The sequence below is a fragment of the Sander lucioperca genome, chromosome 11, assembly GCF_008315115.2.
Source record: "Sander lucioperca isolate FBNREF2018 chromosome 11, SLUC_FBN_1.2, whole genome shotgun sequence".
Taxonomy (NCBI): domain Eukaryota; kingdom Metazoa; phylum Chordata; class Actinopteri; order Perciformes; family Percidae; genus Sander; species Sander lucioperca.
Window position 1 is genome coordinate 20511440 of NC_050183.1, and position 20245 is coordinate 20531684.

At 39.7% G+C, this 20245-nt stretch overlaps 1 protein-coding gene across 11 annotated transcripts in view; it reads right to left on the bottom strand.

The window, feature by feature from the left end:
- The window catches only part of lrrc7 (leucine rich repeat containing 7), a 126303-nt gene that overhangs the window by 64314 nt on the left and 41744 nt on the right, over nt 1-20245 (bottom strand). For 8 of the 11 annotated variants that reach the window (XM_031283882.2, XM_031283872.2, XM_031283878.2 and 5 more), the window contains exon 1: nt 17532-18122. The exons of 2 other annotated variants lie outside the window; for them this stretch is intronic. In XM_031283882.2, the coding sequence (XP_031139742.1) occupies nt 17532-17556 (25 nt within the window). In that variant the 5' untranslated portion in view covers nt 17557-18122. Of the gene's footprint in view, nt 1-17531; nt 18124-20245 lie in introns of those variants that run through there. One more of the 11 variants, XM_031283879.2, reaches the window with a different exon arrangement.

The window sequence follows — 20245 nt, forward strand, 5'->3', positions numbered from 1 at the left end:
CTGAACCAGCAACTCCCTGGTTGTCGTTAGATGTCTAAGTGTAGTCAGAGGCCGAGACAAATGTTCTGGATAAAAAGGTTGAAAAACACCACAAGATATTTTAGATGTTTCCCCGCTGCCCCAAAATCTTCAGTGTGATGCAACAAAAAGGTTTTGTGTGAAGCCAAAGCACACTATATCACACATACACCCTCTTAAGTATAGCTGTTGATTACAGAGACACAGACAAAGTTACTGATAAAAAAATATGAATTGTTTCTTTAAATAACTCAATTCAAACATTGATGAGATTACATTATCATCGTGGGAAAGGGAATTGTGATTAATAAGATGACTTACCTGATACAGAGATGACAGACACAGAGGCTTTTCAATGGACTCTTGATGTTAATGGTAGTCTGTGTATTTTTGAGTAAGTGGGGGCATGTCTGTGTATTTGTGTGTTATTTAGTTATTTAAGGTCACCTTGCCATGCTGGTGTCCCAGCAACTCGTCCAGCTTTCAGAGCCCGTAGGAGAGTAAAGCAGAAAGAAGACACACACACACACACACACACACACACACACACACACAGTCTACTATTACAGTGTCATGTCTTACAGCTTTCGACCTAGAAGCTTAGAACTATTCATAGATCATACTAATAACAGGGCGACACTTGTTATTAAAAGTTGTAGGTCAATTTGATTTAATATTTTGAAGACTGAATATGAACCCGCTGTCCTCGAGGTACAACATACGATATACCAGTTCATGTACAGTGCAGTCTGATCCACATCGCTTTACAGTTTACTAATGTGGAACTCTACAAACCCGATAGCACATGTGGCTTGAACCAGTGAGTTTCCAACCTGACTTTTGACTCATCTTTCCTCTTTTAGTTTCACTTCTACAGGCCTTAAAAAGTATTCAACCCCCTTGTTCAACCTGTGTCAAGAGGTCACTAAGTATTGCTATTTTTGGGGGGCCACTTGAGGGCAGTGGAGCAACAAACAACATTGACATAATGCCAGCAGACAAATGTCTATTTTCCAATCTAGCAGACACAGAACAACATTAGCATTAACGTTGCACAACGTTGTGTTTCTGGCCACCCAACAGATTAAGTTCAATATTCAATCTCTTTTAGCTCTGTTTTGGTCTCCTGAGGGAAATATGGTTCTTTAGCTGCTAAATGTATATAATAATATATATATATATATATATATATATATACAGTTGTGGACTGTAAAAGTAACCCCCAAAATGAGCTGATGTTATAAAGCTCTGTAGATCTGAGGGGAACTAGCGAGTTGGGTGGGGAACTGTTTATGGACCCTTACCCTAAATTTAACCTAGTCATGATCTTAACTTTAATCCTAAAATCAAAGCTTAACCCTAAAACAAATGAGTAACCTGCGATTTATATTTAGCCCCCATATGTGTGACTTTAAGTCCAGTATTCTTTCCTTACAATGTGATGAATACGGAGCACATAGCGTCCTGATTGCAAGAGAACGGTTCACCTTCACCTGAAGAACTGTCCCTGTACACACTGTGAGACCTGCTGCTATCTGGAACAACCTCTCTATCTTTCTGTCATCCCTCTCTCTCTCTCTCTCTCGCTCTGGCCAGGAGTCAATCTCTCTTTTTTACTGCCAGCTGATAGCTGTGCATGACTGTCTGGATCTCTATTCATGCGTTCGCTCCATCTATCACCTGCTGCTGCCTCTGTCACCCCTTTATCCCCTCCTCCCTTCTTCTTGTCCCTTCTCTGCCTTTTTTATAAGTGAAAACAGATAATATGCTGTGACTTTTCACCTCTGATTGATATCTTTCAGTTATGCTCTTGTCCGTACACAGGCAGGTCAGGTTTACTGTCTTGCTTAAGGTCACTTCAACACTGACACACACCGTCTGCTGCAGGAATCAAATCTGTGACTTCTAAGTTACAACACAGTCTCTCCTAACACAAACTCTACTCGCTAGGTTGCAGGGTTATTGAACGTTTTTCTCACATTGCACGACAGTCCCCATTTGCATAAACACCCTTTAGTAAGTTGTTTCCCTAAAGCTTTCCTTAACAGTCCGTGGAAATTGCACTGTGAGCAGTTGCCATGGTTACCGAGGACTCAATTGCCCAAAATTACCATAAAACACTAATTAAAAAGCTCTGGCTAAGAGCAACACTTTGACAAGCTTTATGCAGCACTGCTGAACCAGTCCCTCAGTAGAGGAAAATGGACTTGGAAAGGAAATCTTTTCAACACCCACTGCATAACATTTTCTAATTCTGTGGACTGAATGTAAACTTAGTGTGTCTAATACAGTATGTGTGGTAAAATATGTAAGTCTAAAGCTTTTTTTGCATGATTTCGTCAAAGGTTAATGACCATTTTTATTAGATGTAAAAGGACACAAATTCCACAGTTACCAGCATCAGCATACCAGCAGTACATGCATCAATTGATGGCCATAGCACACACTTATGTTGAATATTCCACTGCCTCAGTTTGAAAACACTCAGTTTGGAGGGTCACCTGGAGGGCTGGATGACCACTGCCCCTCAAAGAAATGAGACACCCTACCTGGTAAAGGGCACTCCAAAACGCAGTGGTAGGGTCAAGGGGTGAAATTGGGATTGTTCCTTAACGTTTCATACAGACAGAAGTACAAAGTACAGTAAGACAAGAAAAAATTGCTGCTTTTCTGGAGGACAATTAGGGGCGTGTCCTGGTGGCTTAGGGGTTTAAGATGCTGACCATTGGGCACCAGGATAGCTCAGTTGGTAGAGCGTGCGCCCATATATAGAGGTTTACTCCTCGACGCAGTGGGCCGGGGTTGGACTCCGACCTGCGGCCCTTTGCTGCATGTCATTCCCCCTCTCTCTCCCCTTTCATGTCTTCAGCTGTCCTGTCAAATAAATGCCCCAAAAAAATCTTTAAGATGCTGACCATTTAATCACAACATCTGGACTCCAGTCGGGGACCTTTGTTGCATGTCATCTTTCATCTCTCCACACATTTTCTGTCATCTCTCAACCATCACTATCAAATAAAGGCAAACATGTCTGTAAAAGTACTAGAAAAGAAAGAAAGAAAATAAATAGGACAATGGTGTATCCTCACAAGTTGACGGGCGACACATACCGACACCAGATATTCCGGTATTATTAGGGTTTAAATGCATTCTTTGGACATGTATAGAGTGCATTCGGAATATGCGTCTCAATCAGGGTTTTTGCCGCAGTTTACAGCCAGTTTATGGCCTCTTGCCTGTTAACGGCTTATGGTCAGCTCTGTGCGTTGCTATGGTTGCTGTACACAAACCAACCAGCCAATAGTTTGCAAGGCTGCAGACCCGATAAGAAGGCAAAACACACTACTACTTTTAAACATTATTAAAGACTTGGATATCAACAGGATTTTGGATATGCGCACACATCGCTATGCCGACATTTTCAAGGAGCTGGTAGAAGGAATGAAAGAGGGAGGCTGTGTTCGCACAGTCCAACAAGTCCACTACCACTGGAAAACTTTGAAAAAATCGTATTTTGCACGGCTACATGTAAAGATTCACTTTCATTAGCCATGTAAACATCTTAGTCGGAATATCGTCTTTTTTGGAATAAATGTAAAAATAAATGAACTGTATTTATATAGCGCTTTTCTAGTCTTAACAACTACTCAAAGCGCTAGCGCCCCCTATAATAAGGGCAAAAACCGGAATATTATGTGCATGTAAACGTAGTCACTGATGCTACTAGATATATGGGCTGGGCTGGGCTCACCTAACTAGCATGGTTAAGCTAATAAACAACACAAATCTGTGTAGGATGACAAAATGTAAACTTTTTTTAAACTATTATTTGGTTAATATGGCACACTGCACTGCATCTTCACACCTCTAGTATGTAAAAACCACTGAATCATTTGAAAGGCATTCACAGCTACACCACCTGTCTGATTCAGATGGATGCTGTGAAGTTGGAGAGGTGATGCATCATCATCAACATCTCCATTGGAACCATATTCTAACCAACCCTAACCCAGAATAATCTTTTCAGCACCAGTCTCCACCATTGATCATCAGTACCAACAGACCTCAGATACCTTCCCTGTCTGGACAGAGAGACAGACAGTGGGAGAAGAGTCAGAGTGAGGAGGCAGCTCCATGACAACACACTGGTGTTAAGCCCACTAGTCACGACACAAAGGCGCTCCGGAAATTGTTGTTAACACGATGCCATTGCCATGGCGACGTGGGCATCAGAAGGCAAATTCAGGCCAGTCAGTCAAGGGTGAGAAACTTCACTCCCACATACCTGGGCACCGTCGCACTTCACTGTCACAATTCAAATCGCTTTGAAAAGGAATAGAAATCATGTTTTGTCCTAGTAGAACACTATTTCACGCTGATGAGGAAAGACGTTTTTTTGTTACTGCCGGAACATTTAACTTTAACTCTGAATCTTGACACTTGATTTGCAAAAATTCTCATATACAAAAAGGAACAATACGTCATTGCCACATATGCAGTGTGGGACTGCACACAGTCTTTACTTGCTATGTGCTATGCTACTTGCTATGTGTCACTCCCCCACCCCTCTATCTCTATCTGTTTCTCTGTCTTCTTCTCTCTAATGGTTTACACTTATCTGTTATTATCTGTGGTTCAGACTTCTAAACCAATTTAAGATTTATAATATGCCAGTAAGGGATAACATGTATAGCTGTATCATCTTAAGCACAGTTTGGTCCTTTGTTCTGAGGATATAAGCAGGCTGAGGTCGTGTTCAGATAGATAAAATGATAAAATATAAAATGATTGTTATTATAATAAACTTCCAGAGTTGTACAATTCTGTCTCGTAGTATTAGTATTAGTTGTTTCAACATCTGGTAAGCCTTCAAGCATGATGCTTTTGTGGAAAATATATTTCAGATTAAAGCTCTCATTCTGTTCAAGACAACATGTATCCTCACACATCCATCTATATGGTTGTTCATGCATACATAATCCATATCTATGCCACTCTCTACACCATCCCATTCAGTGTCACTGTGCAAATTATAATACTGCACCAGGATTTCTCAGCTGACAACAGCAAATAACAACAGAAAATTCACTACATGTGCATGTCTCTGCTAATATCAAAATATTCTATATCAGTGGTTCCCAACCTGGAGGTTGGGACCCCTCAAATGGGTCACAAGATTAATCTGAGGCATTGTAAAATGATTAATGAAATATGGAAGAATATGAAAAATATTGTTCTGCTTGTTCTTTTTCCTGTTAAATGAAAACTATCAGAATCTACTGTGTGGTAGATGCACATGTCAACAGGCACAGTTGAATTGCTAATAATCCCTGCAGACTGCATGTTTAAGGCAGCAGAACAGGCTCCCATGCTACAGCTGCCATACAGTACAGGCAGTCCAATAGACAGCTATAGAGCCCATAAGACCTGTGGGAGCTGGCCTACATATGATATACAGTATACTGCATGCTACAGAGAGAAAGAGAGAGAGAGAGAGAGAGAGAGAGAGAGAGAGAGATAAAGTCAACAAGAAGAAACAGACGGCAAGAAAGAGTGGAGAGAAAGAGAAAGTCAATGATGCATTAAGCACACACACACACGCACGAGTAAAGTGATCGAAGGAAAAGATTTTCAAAAGGAGGAAACGGCAGTGTTGTGACTAGAAAATTCATAGTCAGCAATCAATCCAGTCTCTCTCTCTCTTTCTCTCTCTCCCTGACACACACACACACACACACACACACGAGAAGTTCATAAAGTCACATGCAGCTCTACACACTCAGGCACATGCATGGAGTGACGCTCACACTCTACAGCGACACAATATGCCACACACACACACACACACACACACACACACACAGGTCTGAGGTCTCACGTGTTGTGGAGTGGTCTATTAACATTCTCCACACATCGGTGACTACAGTGAGCCGGGGGACTTTGCTCTCAAATGTAAAGAAAAAACACTGTCAAACTAAATTACCGCACCACATCTCATGCAAGAGATGAACTCATGAATGGAAGAAAATCATTGAATGGAGCATTATACAAAACTGTTTACTGAGAGAAAATAAGGCTTGTTCTTGTAGTGCCTCACTTATTCATGACTTTACAGTATGCTTGCTATAACAGTGTTTGTAATATCCTAGTAATAAATTAATGGCTGTACAGAGCTCTATGGGACATTTGCTGATGTTTTACGCTTACAAACAAAGCCAAAGTCCGGTGCATGGTGCCAAGAAATTAAAATGCCATGTATCATCATAAAGCATTATCTCCTTCTCTCTGATATAAAAATTGAAACCCTTTTGACATTAAAACACTGACTTGTCAAAAGCACTGGTGGGACTAATAACTTAATTAATGATGGCTCTGTTCCATTATTAATGTTATTAGTCACACTTGAGCGTTTCCGGTTATGATAAGACAAAATGTATACTAGGAAAAGGGTCTATTACTACAGTTTTGGTTGAGGCATTTCTTCTTTTTTTAGGGAAAAGTAAGTGGTTTTAAATGGTTTATCGTAATGCTGACTCTCCTTGCTGTCAAAGCATTCATTACTGACTGCTACTAAAGAAATGGTGGGATATAATTTCCTTCCTCTGAGCCATAATTTACAGTCATACTCTCTACACAAATTAAAGTCACTGTTGTTGTATGCATTAAAGGATTGCATTTTTTTATTGTCAACAAATCCCATTAAGTGTTTTTGGTGTGTATCCAAAGCCTGATATATCTTATTCCTCTGTCCCATAGATCTCCTCTTTTTGTCCAAAAACTATTACAAACACAATAGTGAGCCACGTGGTTGCACTGGGTGACATTCTTCTTAATTAACACAAACACACACACACACACGCACGCACGCACACACGCACACACACACACACACACACACACACACACACACACACACACACACACACACACACACAGCAGTTAATTTTGAGTTGATCCCACGGACACCAGCCTGCTGTTAGAAACAAAATCACTAGTGCACCAAATCTGTAGCTGAAAATAGTCCCAAATGAGTAACGTTTGCTACAAACTGCAGCTGTTTTAGTAAATTATCTAGCCATTTGGAAAAAATGAAACTATATATTTGTGAGCCAATTCAGTGGTGTACATTTCAGTCGTGTGCATTTGCTCGGGTGCACTTAAGTACAATTTGGAGGTACTTGTAACCCTATACTTAGTGCATAGTGTTACCAGTTTATGTTACTTTATACTTTTACTCCACTACATGTATTTTGACAACTGTAGGTACATTGCAGATTTAGGTTATTAATATTCTATATAAATCAACTAATACATATATTATTATGGGCTACTTTTGTACTTTTACTTACATAAAGTTTTGAATGCATAACTTTTACTAAAGTAAAAGATCTGAGTACTTCTTTCACCACTGCCATTTATAAAGATGTATGTTTTCAGTAGGAACTAATGCACTAGGAACTGAGAGCCACAGGCAGGCTGCTTAAGTCAGAACATTTTGAAATTCAATGTTGTAATGTTGGTTTAGGTCTTGTCGTGTGATATCATGGGATATCAAAATGCCAGACTTCTCCTTTAAGGAACCTAAACATATGACATGGATAGAGGGCTGTTACAGAGGAAAAAGCTGTCTTATTGAAATGATAAAATGCCAAAGAGCAGTGAACCCAAGCGTACACGGAAACAAGCCATCTCTCAGTCTCTTCCCGTCTGATAGCCAATGACAGCTGAGCCGAGACAGACAGAGCAGGACAGGAGGCAGATGCTGTCGATTTAGAGAGATTACTCTCCTGCTCTCAACCCATTCTTCTTATCCGCCTTTAAGTCTCTCTGTTCACTCTGCTCTTCTGCTTTTTTGAAAGTTCCTCTTGAGTCACAATTATCCCGAAAAGATAAAGAAAACTGAGGATGCTAATTCTAATCACATGTGCCGTGCAATTAAATGTGTCTTTGCGTTTCTGCTTTTATATTTTTCTCCACGGTGCTCTTTCAATAATGGAAGCTGTGGTTATTTTTGCTACAATAACTGCCTTTTTTAATAGACTCAATAGGTTCAAATTGACTCCATGATAAAAGCTACGAGTCTGAGACGGATGAGAGGATCTTAAAGACTCTAACAGAGGCCTTAGGGTCGCTCACTGTCTCCCTCTCACTCACATTGAAACATCTTGATGTACTCAAAGTCCTCTAAGATCTCAGACCAGATGCTGCCCGGGCCTTTGTGTCATTAAGAGGAGACTGGGTCGCCCACGGCAACACGTGGACCAACCAGCACAGGATGCAGGCAGACCCGTCTCCTCCTGTATCCGGGGACTTTGTCACTTTTTACTGTAGATCCTTTTTCCAGGAATTACTGGATCAGTTCGGACTTGGTACTTTTTTTAGGACAGCCAACAATTTCATACATCAGAAGTAGTACTGACTTTTTACATAATTGGAAGCATTTGAAGTGGGCATCCTGACAGCTAAGATGTTCTATGGACTATGGCAATGTTTTAATCCCAGAAACAAACTGACACTCAAGAGATGCCTTAATCTTTAATTATGTTTCATTTTTCAACTTCCTTTAATAAAGAAAAGAGTGTAAATATTGACTCTGCCCACAATTTTATAATTAAATTTAAGTTAAGTTAAGTTTTTGCAGAAGAGCTCTCAAACTTAAAGTGTTTTGTGGAAAAAAAGAAATTAAATCTAAAAGTGGAGAGCTGTATTCTACAAAGGACTGATTTCTCAAACAGCTATTGTTTACTGTATAAAACACATTTGCACTGCAACAATAACCTGGAATTTAATTTAGTTTTCTCTGTGGTAACAGAGTGTGAGAAAATATTAATCACTTTGTTTGAAATACTGTCTTTCAGCTCTTTTGGCGCTTCACCCATATCCACATACAGTATATCCTGACAACAGAATAAAATGCCCTCCTTAGCTGCACATGATGACTTGACTTCTCTAAAATGGGGTTATCGGTCGAAAGAGAACCCTTCTCCTAGGCCAGTTCCCAGCAGATTTAAACTGAGCAAGCAGGAAACATGGAGACAACATGGAGGAACATACAACTGCACACACATACACACAGCACACACACAAACCTCGCAGATTCAGCAGAAACACTGGGTCACACTGTGTGACACATTGGACAAGTGTGAAAGACTCAGCTATACACACACACACACACACACACACACACACACACACACACACACACACACACACACACACACACACACACACACACACACACTGAGCCTACGGTGCAGTGTGAAACACCTTGCTACAGTCCTGCCAGGTTATTTAACAACTGCATGGTTACCTATGGTTTCTGCCAAATTGAGGCAAGTACAAAAGTACAAAATATACTGCCACCATATAATGTGCAGCCCAACAGCTTCCCAATAGTGAGTCACATATGTGGCCATGCTGTCCCACCACTGTCCCCATGAAAGGCTACATTATCTCAGAAACATTGCACACTCTAGCTACAATATCCTTGCTTGACTTGCACCTTGTCAGTTCATCTTCTTTGGTGCTCTTATAGCTGTCACAATTGATGAGGAGAGACTTTTTGTTGAGACAGAGAAATACCAGGAGCTCTGTGACATAAGAAAGATGCCTGGTGAGCCACAGCTGCAAACACTGGTTCTTGAAGTGAAGCCTAAGAAATTGAACAGCACTGCTGCTTCAACGGGCATTTTAAACTTTAGGGTATAACTCAAAAATACTCAAAACAATGGGAAACTATAATAATAATAATAATAATAATAATAATAATAATGGACAATGACAATAGGAGATTGTCTCAGGCTTCTTAAATGACTCCGAAACAATGCTGCAGAAATAACATCTCTGACTGTTTTAAGTGGTTAAAATGAGTTAGTAGTTTAGCTATGATGCAACCATAAGAGAAATAGATCAGTTAATATGCAATGCAAACTGTTTGGGTAAAATATATAAGAAATGGGCTTCAACTTCACTATTGATTTATCATTTAGAATATAAAATGTCAGAAAATAGATGATAATATGTTCCCAGAGCCCAAGGTGACATCTTCAAATGCCTTGTTTTATCCGACCAACAAAAAAAAAGTAACAAAACATTCACTAAAACCTCTCAAGAAATGCTGAAGAACGGCTGCAACTAACAAATATATCCTTGGTTAAGTAGTTTTTGGTCTATTTAGAGCCCAAGATAAAGTCTTCAAATATCTTGTTTTGCCCGACCAACAGTGCAAAACCCAAAGATATTCGATTTAAGATATTCAAACAACAAAGAAACAGGGGAAAGCAGCAAATCCTCACTATTGAGGAGTTGAAATCAGAGAATATTATACATGTTTGTCTCTTAAATGATTATGAAAATATAAATACATAAAAATTATTATTTCCAGATAATCAAGACATTTTTTAGCACAGATGAGAGATATTTAAAACAAGTAATTCTGTAATTTATTTCCTACGTCCTTGTGTTAATGTTCATTCTTGTCAAATCCGTAATGTCATCCATTAGTTTTTGTGCCTGGACGAGTTGTTCTCTTCCTACAAAAGCACACAAATGAGAACTATGACTGATCCATGACAGCAAAATCTGACTATTTTTACTAGAATTTGTCAGGAATACATGATGTACTATGGAATGACCCTCCAGAGCAAAAGTAGCACTGTTAGCATTGGATGAAGTTAAATATTTCACACCCAGATTAATTTCCTTGTTAGACTGTACAGGAACAGCATCCAGAATCTCGTATCCAAGCCAAATAATTATGTCACCCAGGAAAGAACAATGTGCATGATGCAACCATGGCAACACTGTCACTGAGACCGGAGAAGGGACAGAACGGATGCTCATACATGAATCTGTCCTCGCAGAGAAGGAAAAAAAAAAAAATCACATTAAACTGTCTAAATGAAGCAAAACGGATGAGTTACATTGATCCTGTGAGAACCCAGTTTGGAACAGTTTCATGCAGCCTGTGTGAACCTACGGTACAGTACATGCCGTGACCAAGAGGATAATATTTATTATCTTTTATTTTATCTTTTATTTTATTATAATATTTATGTCTGTTTGACCTCCCTCGCTCCTCTCTTGTCTGTTCTCAAAAATCCTGCAAAGGTTCCCTAACATGAATTTAGTGGTTTTAAGAAAATGCAGCAACATTGCATGACTTTGTAGTTTCTGCTTAAATACAGTCCATTACTTTAAGTCTAGTCCCGCTTTGCCAGACCCTCCTCCAAAGCACGCTGGAGGAGAGTCTGGCTACTCCACATAGCATTTGGGGATGGGAGGAAAACGTGCTCTGGTTTATTGGCATTTCTTTAAACCAATCACAATCGTCTTGGGCGGTGCTAAGTACCGGAGAAAAGCCGCAGTGCCGCTGCAAAATAGGCTCGGAAGGAACTTGTTTTGGTGGAACGTGTACGTTCAAAGGTTGTTTCAGTCATGCAACAGAAAACTCAGATTGGACAGATAGTCTAGCTAGCTGTCTGGATTTACCTTGCAGAGACCTGAGAAAAGGTTAACCTTAGACCTCATAAATCCACCGGAGTTTAAAATGCCAATACAAAGGAAGCCCAAGGCAACGTATTCCAGCCTAAATGAGTGAAATCCGTCAGATTTTCCGGCAGCAACGGATCAATCCCGGAAGTGGAACGTCAAGGATATAGATTGCTTTAAGTCATACTCCATAATACAAAATCTGACCAAAAATGAACTCCCTTTAGGCTTAAAAGGTGGCTGTAAAACATTTGCAGCTTTGGTCAGTTTGAACTCAAGTTACAAAGGATACATGACTAAAATAACACAACATCAGAGCCAGTTTAACTACATCGAGTGAGAGCAGGGGGTAGGGGAAGTTCAATGTGTTCTTTCTGCAATTTCTGTACATTGTGAAATTCAATAAAAGAACTGTGACAGAAAATAAAACATGTCCACAAGTCCTCCAAACCATACGATGATAGGACCCACCCATAGGAGCCTTATTCATTAATTAGCGCCCCTAGCAGTGGCAGAAAAAAATGGCCCACAGGAGCATTTTCCGTCCTCATATCTAAATATAACGGTCGCGGTTTGAAACATGTCAATAACATTGTAATACAGTTGCAGTTTGGTTAGGTTTAGGAAACAAAAGTTTAGAAAAAGATTGTGGTTTGTGTTAAAATCAGTACATTTGTTACATAATCACTTAAAGGACAATTCCGGCTCAAAACAAACATAGGGGTTAATAACAGATGTGTACCCACTCGATCGCTCTCTGGGACATGTTTTCATGCTAATCGAATGTGTTTGTAGCTTGAAACAAGCTAGCGCGGACCGCTGATTAGCTTACAACGCTAGTATTCGGGGCACAGGGAAAGTAAAAACCAAAAGGTATTTATACCACTAAAAAGGCTCAAAATATCACCAAACTTCAACGGTAGCATAATGAGGGTCCCTAAATGTTAACCGAAGCATTGAGAACATTGTAAGTGTACAGACAGTTTATTGAACGAAGAGCTGCGGGAGCTCCGTGAAAGGGCTACGAGAGAGAGAGAGCTACCGGTAGTCAATGCCGCAACACAGCCTCGTACTTCGGGAAACTGGTGGTGTACCTGCGGACATTGTGAAGCTATGGCCACCGAACAGGAGTGTCTGTGTTGCACGGAGTGGGACCTGTTGCGTCGCAACACCCAAGAAGCGCAGTGTTTTGTACAGTCTGAAGATTTCCCCTCTGATAAACAGGGCTGTACTTGAAACTTTTTTCCATGTCCCGAAAATAAATTGGAGACGGCGACCCAGACCGGAGGGACCAGATGGTCCACTGAGTAAGTACACTAGACAAGTTATGTTTTACATCGGTGCGATTATTTCAGATATATTGAGCAAATTGCTTTTGATTTTAGTTTGCATCACAAGCTGTAAGTCATGACTGGTTTTCAAGACGGCAGCCGCATGTAAACATGAACGCGAGTGTCTTTATAGTCTATCTTTTCAATAAACTGTCTGTACACTTACAAAGTTCTCAATGCTTCAGTTAACATTTAGGGACCCTCATTATGCTACCGTTGAAGTTTGGTGATATTTTGAGCCTTTTTAGTGGTACAAAATAGCGATTTGTTTTTACTTTCCTTGTGCCCCGAATACTAGCGTTGTAAGCTAATCAACGGTCCGCGCTAACTTGTTTCAAGCTACAAACACATTCGATTAGCATGAAAACATGTCCCAGAGAACGACTGAGTGGGTACACATCTGTTATTAACCTCTAGGTTCATTTTGTGCCGGAATTGTCCTTTAATTTCCGGTTACGCACATAGGGCAGAACGTGATGTAGTTCTCTTTGTTCCATAAAGTTAAAAAAAACTTGCCGTTTACTTTTATTTCCAAATGGGATACAAACCCTGGTCTCCTGGGTGAAAGTCTTGTGTTTGTTTGACCCATCCATCGTCCCAAACAACCTCCTTACATAAAAATGGGTTCGTAATTGCTGATTGTAATGTTTTTCGGGTGAGGACAGTCTCCAACATCTTCTCAAAAAAAATGTTGAAACTTGAAAGTGGGCTGCAACTAACACTACTGTAATGTATTATCGATAAATCTGCCCATTATTTTCTTGATTAATTGCAGAGTCCGAAAGAGTGGAAAAATGTCCACAAAAATGTCCAAGTAGATTGCTGAAAATATCTTGTTTTGTCAAAAACCCAAATATTATGTAAGTTTATGATCATATAAAACAGAAACATTTAGAAAATCCTAATATTGGAAAACACGTGGAATGACATCATTTTTGTTTGCATTTTTACTTAAGAAATGACTTAAATTAGTCAATTAGCAAATTATTTGCAGATTCTTTTTCCATTTTAATCAGCTAATTGCTGAAGCTCTATCTTGCAGCATATTCTTCTCCACTGTTCACCCATAAACTCAGTGTGTGCCAAACGATCAACATTTTGGGAAAATATCCTAAATACATGTCGAGCTATCACGAGGTAATTATAAAGAGGTATAAAGACGGTTTTCTCATTAAATCGCTAAATAAAGAGTCAGTTAATTTAACTAGACTCTTCATCTCCTTCTTTAGCATCGTCAGTGGCATCACCACCACCAATGTGTATCAGTCATAGCCACCATAACCATCATCATCACCCGCGACAACATCACAATTCATCCCTATCATCACAATTACACACACTGCAGATGTAGTGGTATCTCTGTCCCCCTTCCCTCACTGGGTCTCTTTCCCTTGGCCCATCACCATGACGATGGGAGCCGGTTTCATGGATACAGTCACTAGGCAACCAGCAGCATCAGCAGCAGCAGCAGCAGCAGGAACAGCAGTGTCCTGTCAGAACTGTAGTGGAGCAACAGAGAGAGTCGGAGCCAGCCTTCCTTCTCTAGCTGCATGCAAGTTTGCTCTTCGAAGAGGAAATGTTAATGCTTTTATCGAGTCTTAGATCTGAAGCCTCTTACATTACACTCAACACGAGAGGTGCTTACTGCAATTTAGACTGACATAAAAGGACTTATTGAGTACTAGTTAGACTAAAATGGGTACAAGGTTAGGGTTACATGTGGGTATAATGGAAAACAGATGTCAGGATTGTGTGTATCTGATGCAGCTGTGTAAAAGAAATATACACATCGCCATTATTACTACTTTTACCACATTTATGGACACTGCTTATTTTTCCTAATCTCTCTATATTAGGGATGGGGGGGAATCGATACAGCATAGTATCGTGATATTTTCCGTGGCAAGACTGTGTCGATACACAGACGCCAAGTATCTTATCTTATATATGTGTTGGTCAGTTTGTCTGCTTGACAATCCCATTTTGCATTCAATAGAAAATGTTATCTTTTTAGATAAAACAGATGATGACAAAGTTTACTTTTGGGGACATTATTTGAAATAGGAAAAATTTTGAATTTGGTTAAAATGTTTAAAATAGCAATAATATCGTATTGTGACATAAGTATCGTGATGATATTGTATCGTGATGATATCGTATCGTGATGATATCGTATCGTGATGATATCGTATCGTGATGATATCGTATCGTGATGATATCGTATCATGAGGCCTCTGGTGATTCCCACCCCTACTCTATATGCTTTTATCTCTCATAAAAGGGAACTGCTAAAGACAAAAAAAAACTAAGCACCAACCAGTACAACAGTAAATAATTGGGAAATTCTCGATTAAGGCTCCATTAACAATTATTTTCATTTCCAATCAATCTACCCCATTATTTTATTACTATCAATTGTGCATGTGGTCTAGATTCATCTGACCGACAGTCCAAAACCCAACGATATTTGGTTTACTATCCCATAAATCCTCACATTTGCAAAGCTAGAACTGAAGAATGTTTGCCATTTATGCCTGAAAAAAATAGCCTACATTAACGATTAATCGATTATTAAAATAGCTGGCGATTAATTTTCTGTTGATCAACTGATCAATCCATGGACTAATGTAACTGCTACTAACAGCTGGCAGAACAGTGACCACAATACTGGAACCACTGCCACGAAGGGAAGGAAGACGTATTCAGATACTTCAGTAAAAGTAACAATACCTCAGTGTAAAAGTATGCCATTACAAGTGCAAGTCCGGCATTCAAACTCTAATGAAGTAAAAGTACAGAAGTATTATCAGCAAGTGTATGTACTTAAAGTATAGAGAAAAAGACATGTACTGTACATGCCAAATGGCAATATGGGATTTGTATCACTGATGCCTTAATGTGTAAGCAGCATTTTTGTTATAGTTGGTCCAGTGGAGCTGATTCTAACTACTTTATAACGTGTTGAGCTGTTTAATCTCCAAAAACGTAATTTTATGATGACATTTCTGTCAACAATGGAGTCGTGTTTAAGACAGGTTGAACTATTCATACACATAAGAAAGGAAAAAAAAACCTTTAGAGACTCAATTTCAGACTAGAATGACTTGATAAGAGGGCTATTTTAACCGCAGATGTAAATGCAAGTAAAAAGTAATATTGACTTCCAAAATGTAGTGGAGTAGACACATAAAGTAGCGCACAATGAAAATGCCTAAATACAGTAAAGTACCTCAAAACTGCACAGTGCTTGAGTCACTGTAATTGGTTACATTGCCACTGGAAGACATTTCTACTAGGTCATTTAATTCTTAAGCACAGTTTCAGTATCACTATAGAGTCTACGAAAAGTAACTAGCGGGTGGGTCTGCAACGTCTATAAGCCAACAGAGGGCATACTGTTACTGACTGCATTCATCTTGAAAAATGAGGCAGGTTACTCTACGTGTCTGGAGAATTACATGTAGTGTATTCTCAGACTATAACCTGGACTGCTCCACGACGCCAAAGAAAGAGACCAAAACTGAAAACACATAATGTTCATAAGATGATACAAAACAAGGATATTAGCAGTGACTGCAAAGCCCTGCTGAAAAGAACATGTATGAATGGAACCCATCTTAGAGGCAACACAGACAGAGAAGCTTTGAAAAATGTTGCATTGAAGATTGTAATTAAATATTCCCTTTGATTAGAAGAAGCCCTTTTTTGCATGCTGCTTTAGTGTCCATGGCTGCAACTTAGAAAGACACTCTGTATGTGTGCTGTTTAGTGATAAGACTGGACAAAAAAAACTACGGCACATGACCACAAAAATTATGATCCAGACAATAAAACTGTTTAACCTTGTACAGGTTTGTAACAGCAGCAATAAAACATTTAGCCGCATGGTTAACAACCCATTGTCATTACAAGCGTGACTGATAAAGCTAAATAATGGGCAAGATAGGCTAATAAGCTACAGTACCTCAGGCTGCTGGATTTAACAGGTGTGTGTGTGTGTGTGTGTGTGTGTGTGTGCGCGTGGGCGTGTTTGTGTCTCTGTGTGTGTTAATGTCTTATATCAAAGCATGAAGCTATCATGGTAGAATGGCTGGGGGCTACATGTCAAGACAAGAGGGTATATGGCACTGCATCATATATCATCCACACACACACACACACACACACACACACACACACACACACACACACACACACACACACACACACACACACACACACACACACACACACCTCTCTTCCTGCAGTCATGGCTGTTTCATTAGCTCATCACAGAGCTTGAAAGGCTTGTGGATGAGGGTCTGAGAGAGGATGAAGGGACCATTCAGATAGAAATAGAAGTGAGGAAAAAGATCTAAATGATCATATACAGTAGTCCTACACAGTGCCAGATGGTGTTGCAAATAATAATTAATGCCATTATTTGTCGCATAATACCAGCCTAATTAAATATTTATGGTCATGACAGTACCTGGGTAGATCATGAATTAACCATACAATACAATTTAGAAGATGTATATGACAGCAAATCTATAGGAGATTTTGGATATACATTTTGTGCAAAAAGGTGATGAACCACAGCCTATATAGCCCATTGATATTAAAAGAGATTATTCATTAAGGGATCATTTACACACACTGAATGACAAATACTGCAGCAGGTAGCCTATGTGTCAATCCGTGTTGCCTTACGTTGTAAAGTCGAGTAGTCATCCATCTGTCAGGCTGCTAGTAGCGGATCCGTTTTTGTTTAGTTTTTTTTTTTTTTAATCACTCTGGTGGCTCCTGTGTGGTCACCGCAGCACCGGACAGGATCAGTACCGGGACGAACCGAGCCGGTGTGAAACCAGGACAGGTACCCGCGCTACCAGCCGCATCTTCAGTACCCCCGAGGCCAGAAAACGGAGGAGGTGAACACATCAACTTGAGCAGTGTGACTCATTTTAGGATCATTCGGTAAGGTTTAAATCCAAGTCGGTTACACACACCGTTTTCAATCAGATCTGGTTGGTAGTTTTGTTGCGAGATGCCTCGCTCCGCCTCCATGTAAAAAAAATAAAAAATAAAATAAAAAGCTAAGATGCAGGCACACCGGTAAAGAGAAAGGTCAGTGTGCGGTTATGGAAATCACACCGGAGGAACGGATCCGTGACTGAGAAGAGCGGTGCCCTGTTTCTTCTCCGTTACCGTAAACCCGCTGCAGGGAGAACACATTCAGCAGGAGCGTCTCCTCCCATCCATCCCCCGTAGAGAGAGAGAGAGAGAGAGAGAGAGAGAGGAGAGATGGATGAAGATGGAACGAGGACGCCAGAGTAAGTGCGTTTGCGCGTGCGCATGAAAGTGTGTGCCGGTGTGTTGTAAACCTAAATGTGCACGGATGTGTGTATGTGTGTGAAAAAGATACAAATAATGGAGTCATCTTTTTTATCTCATTGTGTCGCTGTCGCCACACACACACACACAGACACATACACACACATACACACGCGCGCACACGCACGCACACACACACACAAGCGCGCGCGCCATGAACCGTGTCCCTGAGACTGTTGCCACGCTGCCTTAATCTATAAAGAAGAAAAATGTTTCTTCTGTGGACAAAAATAGCTCAATGTTGCTAAAAGATGATTTTAAATTATAGAAGTTTTTTATGTGGGTGTTGAATGTTTTATCACACTACTTTGTTATTCTAAACATGTATATAGGGCTATTTTCATAGTTGATTATTTTCTCCACTAATGGTTTGGTGTACTTGATATCAGAAAACAGTGGGAAATGCCGAAGGTGATATCAAATATCTAGTTTTCTCCAACAAACACCCCAAAACCGACAGATAGTCAGTTTACTAAATCCTTACATTTACAACCCCTTCTTTGAGTAGAGAAAGTCTGGATGATTACCTTAAAAAAAGGTAGGCTTGTAATTGATTACCAATAAAGTTGCTGATTTTCTGTCGATCACTTAACCATTGCAGCTCTACATATACAATAAAATCACTGCAAATATTCATGTATAGGTACTGAGCATGTGTGTGTATTTCAGGCCTGTGTGTAATAACAATAGAGTGAAAACATTGTAATTTCCCTTGTGGGATTAAAAAGTCTAAATTATTAATATTATTGTTATTTGCTAACCTCCTGTTAAAGAGGTTTGAGGGTGTTCATTAGCACAAGCTAAAATCAAACAAAAGACAACCACAACCTTAATGATATAAAAAAGAATATGCACTGTTATACAAGATGGTCAAAATCAAAGCCTGAGAGTTTGAGATATCCAGATTTACAATCCTAAATCCAGCTCCAAAAATGCCAGATTCCGCACTTCATATGATGCAACTTGATAGTGTCTTTCATTATGCCACGACCATTATGCCACGTCCATGTCATATTGGAGTTATCGTATAGCATAATACCAATTTCCGGATGGAAAAAAACACACCAACATCCGAGTTGTAATTAAGAATGAGAAATGTTTTTATTGTTTTTCGATATGTTGGATTTGGTGCTTAACAAAACAGAAGTGCCTAAAACAACTCAAAAAACACAAGTAGGCTATCTCATGTCATTTAAAGTCTGTCATTCAGTTGTTCAGTTGGTGTTAAATTGCCAATGCACAGTCCTTTTTAATTCTCACACACATCCAACTCTGCAATCACACAACCGTCTTCAGTTGTCCAACGATGTGAATGCTTGCAAGTCTTACATTTTTCCAATCTCTGCCATTCATCCCATGTAATGCAAACACAGAATCAGACCCTCCCTGCCTCGTAAACGCCCATATCTTTATTACGCCCATATCTTACTCCTCCAGTTTGTCATGCAGGCTTTCTGTTACAAATATGCTATTTCCATCCACAAGCTGAGATAAACCTAATGGCATCATCATCATCATGGCTATTTGCTCCTCCACAGCCACAGAAAGACATTATAACTGTTTTTACAGGCTGGATAGTACTCATAATGACAAATGAACAGATCTTAATGTGGAGTGTCCCTTTTAGTGTCAAATTTGTTTTTTAAATGTTACTCCACAAAGACATGATCAACCCTGCAGGTCTTCCAATCTGAGCAGCGATAGCAGCAGTAACACGTTGATCACAGATGATCAGATGTGTGTTTGAGAGTCAGTTTGCAAACAAATCACAGACATTATCAGCACCTGTCCCCACTGCCAAAGACATATTTAAAAAAAAAAAAAAAAAAGTATTTGGCCTTATGCCCGGGATAATAATTGTGTCCCTCCTCTTCTTCATCCTCCTCTTGACCGACACTTTAGCTTCCAAAATTAAATCTGAATCTGAAAGGTAAAGGTGCCATCTATCAAAAATGATAACCAAAGTGTCATTGAAGATTTAGCTCTCTAGCTCATTATTTTAATTCACAGGACAGGACTCGGTGAATGATGAG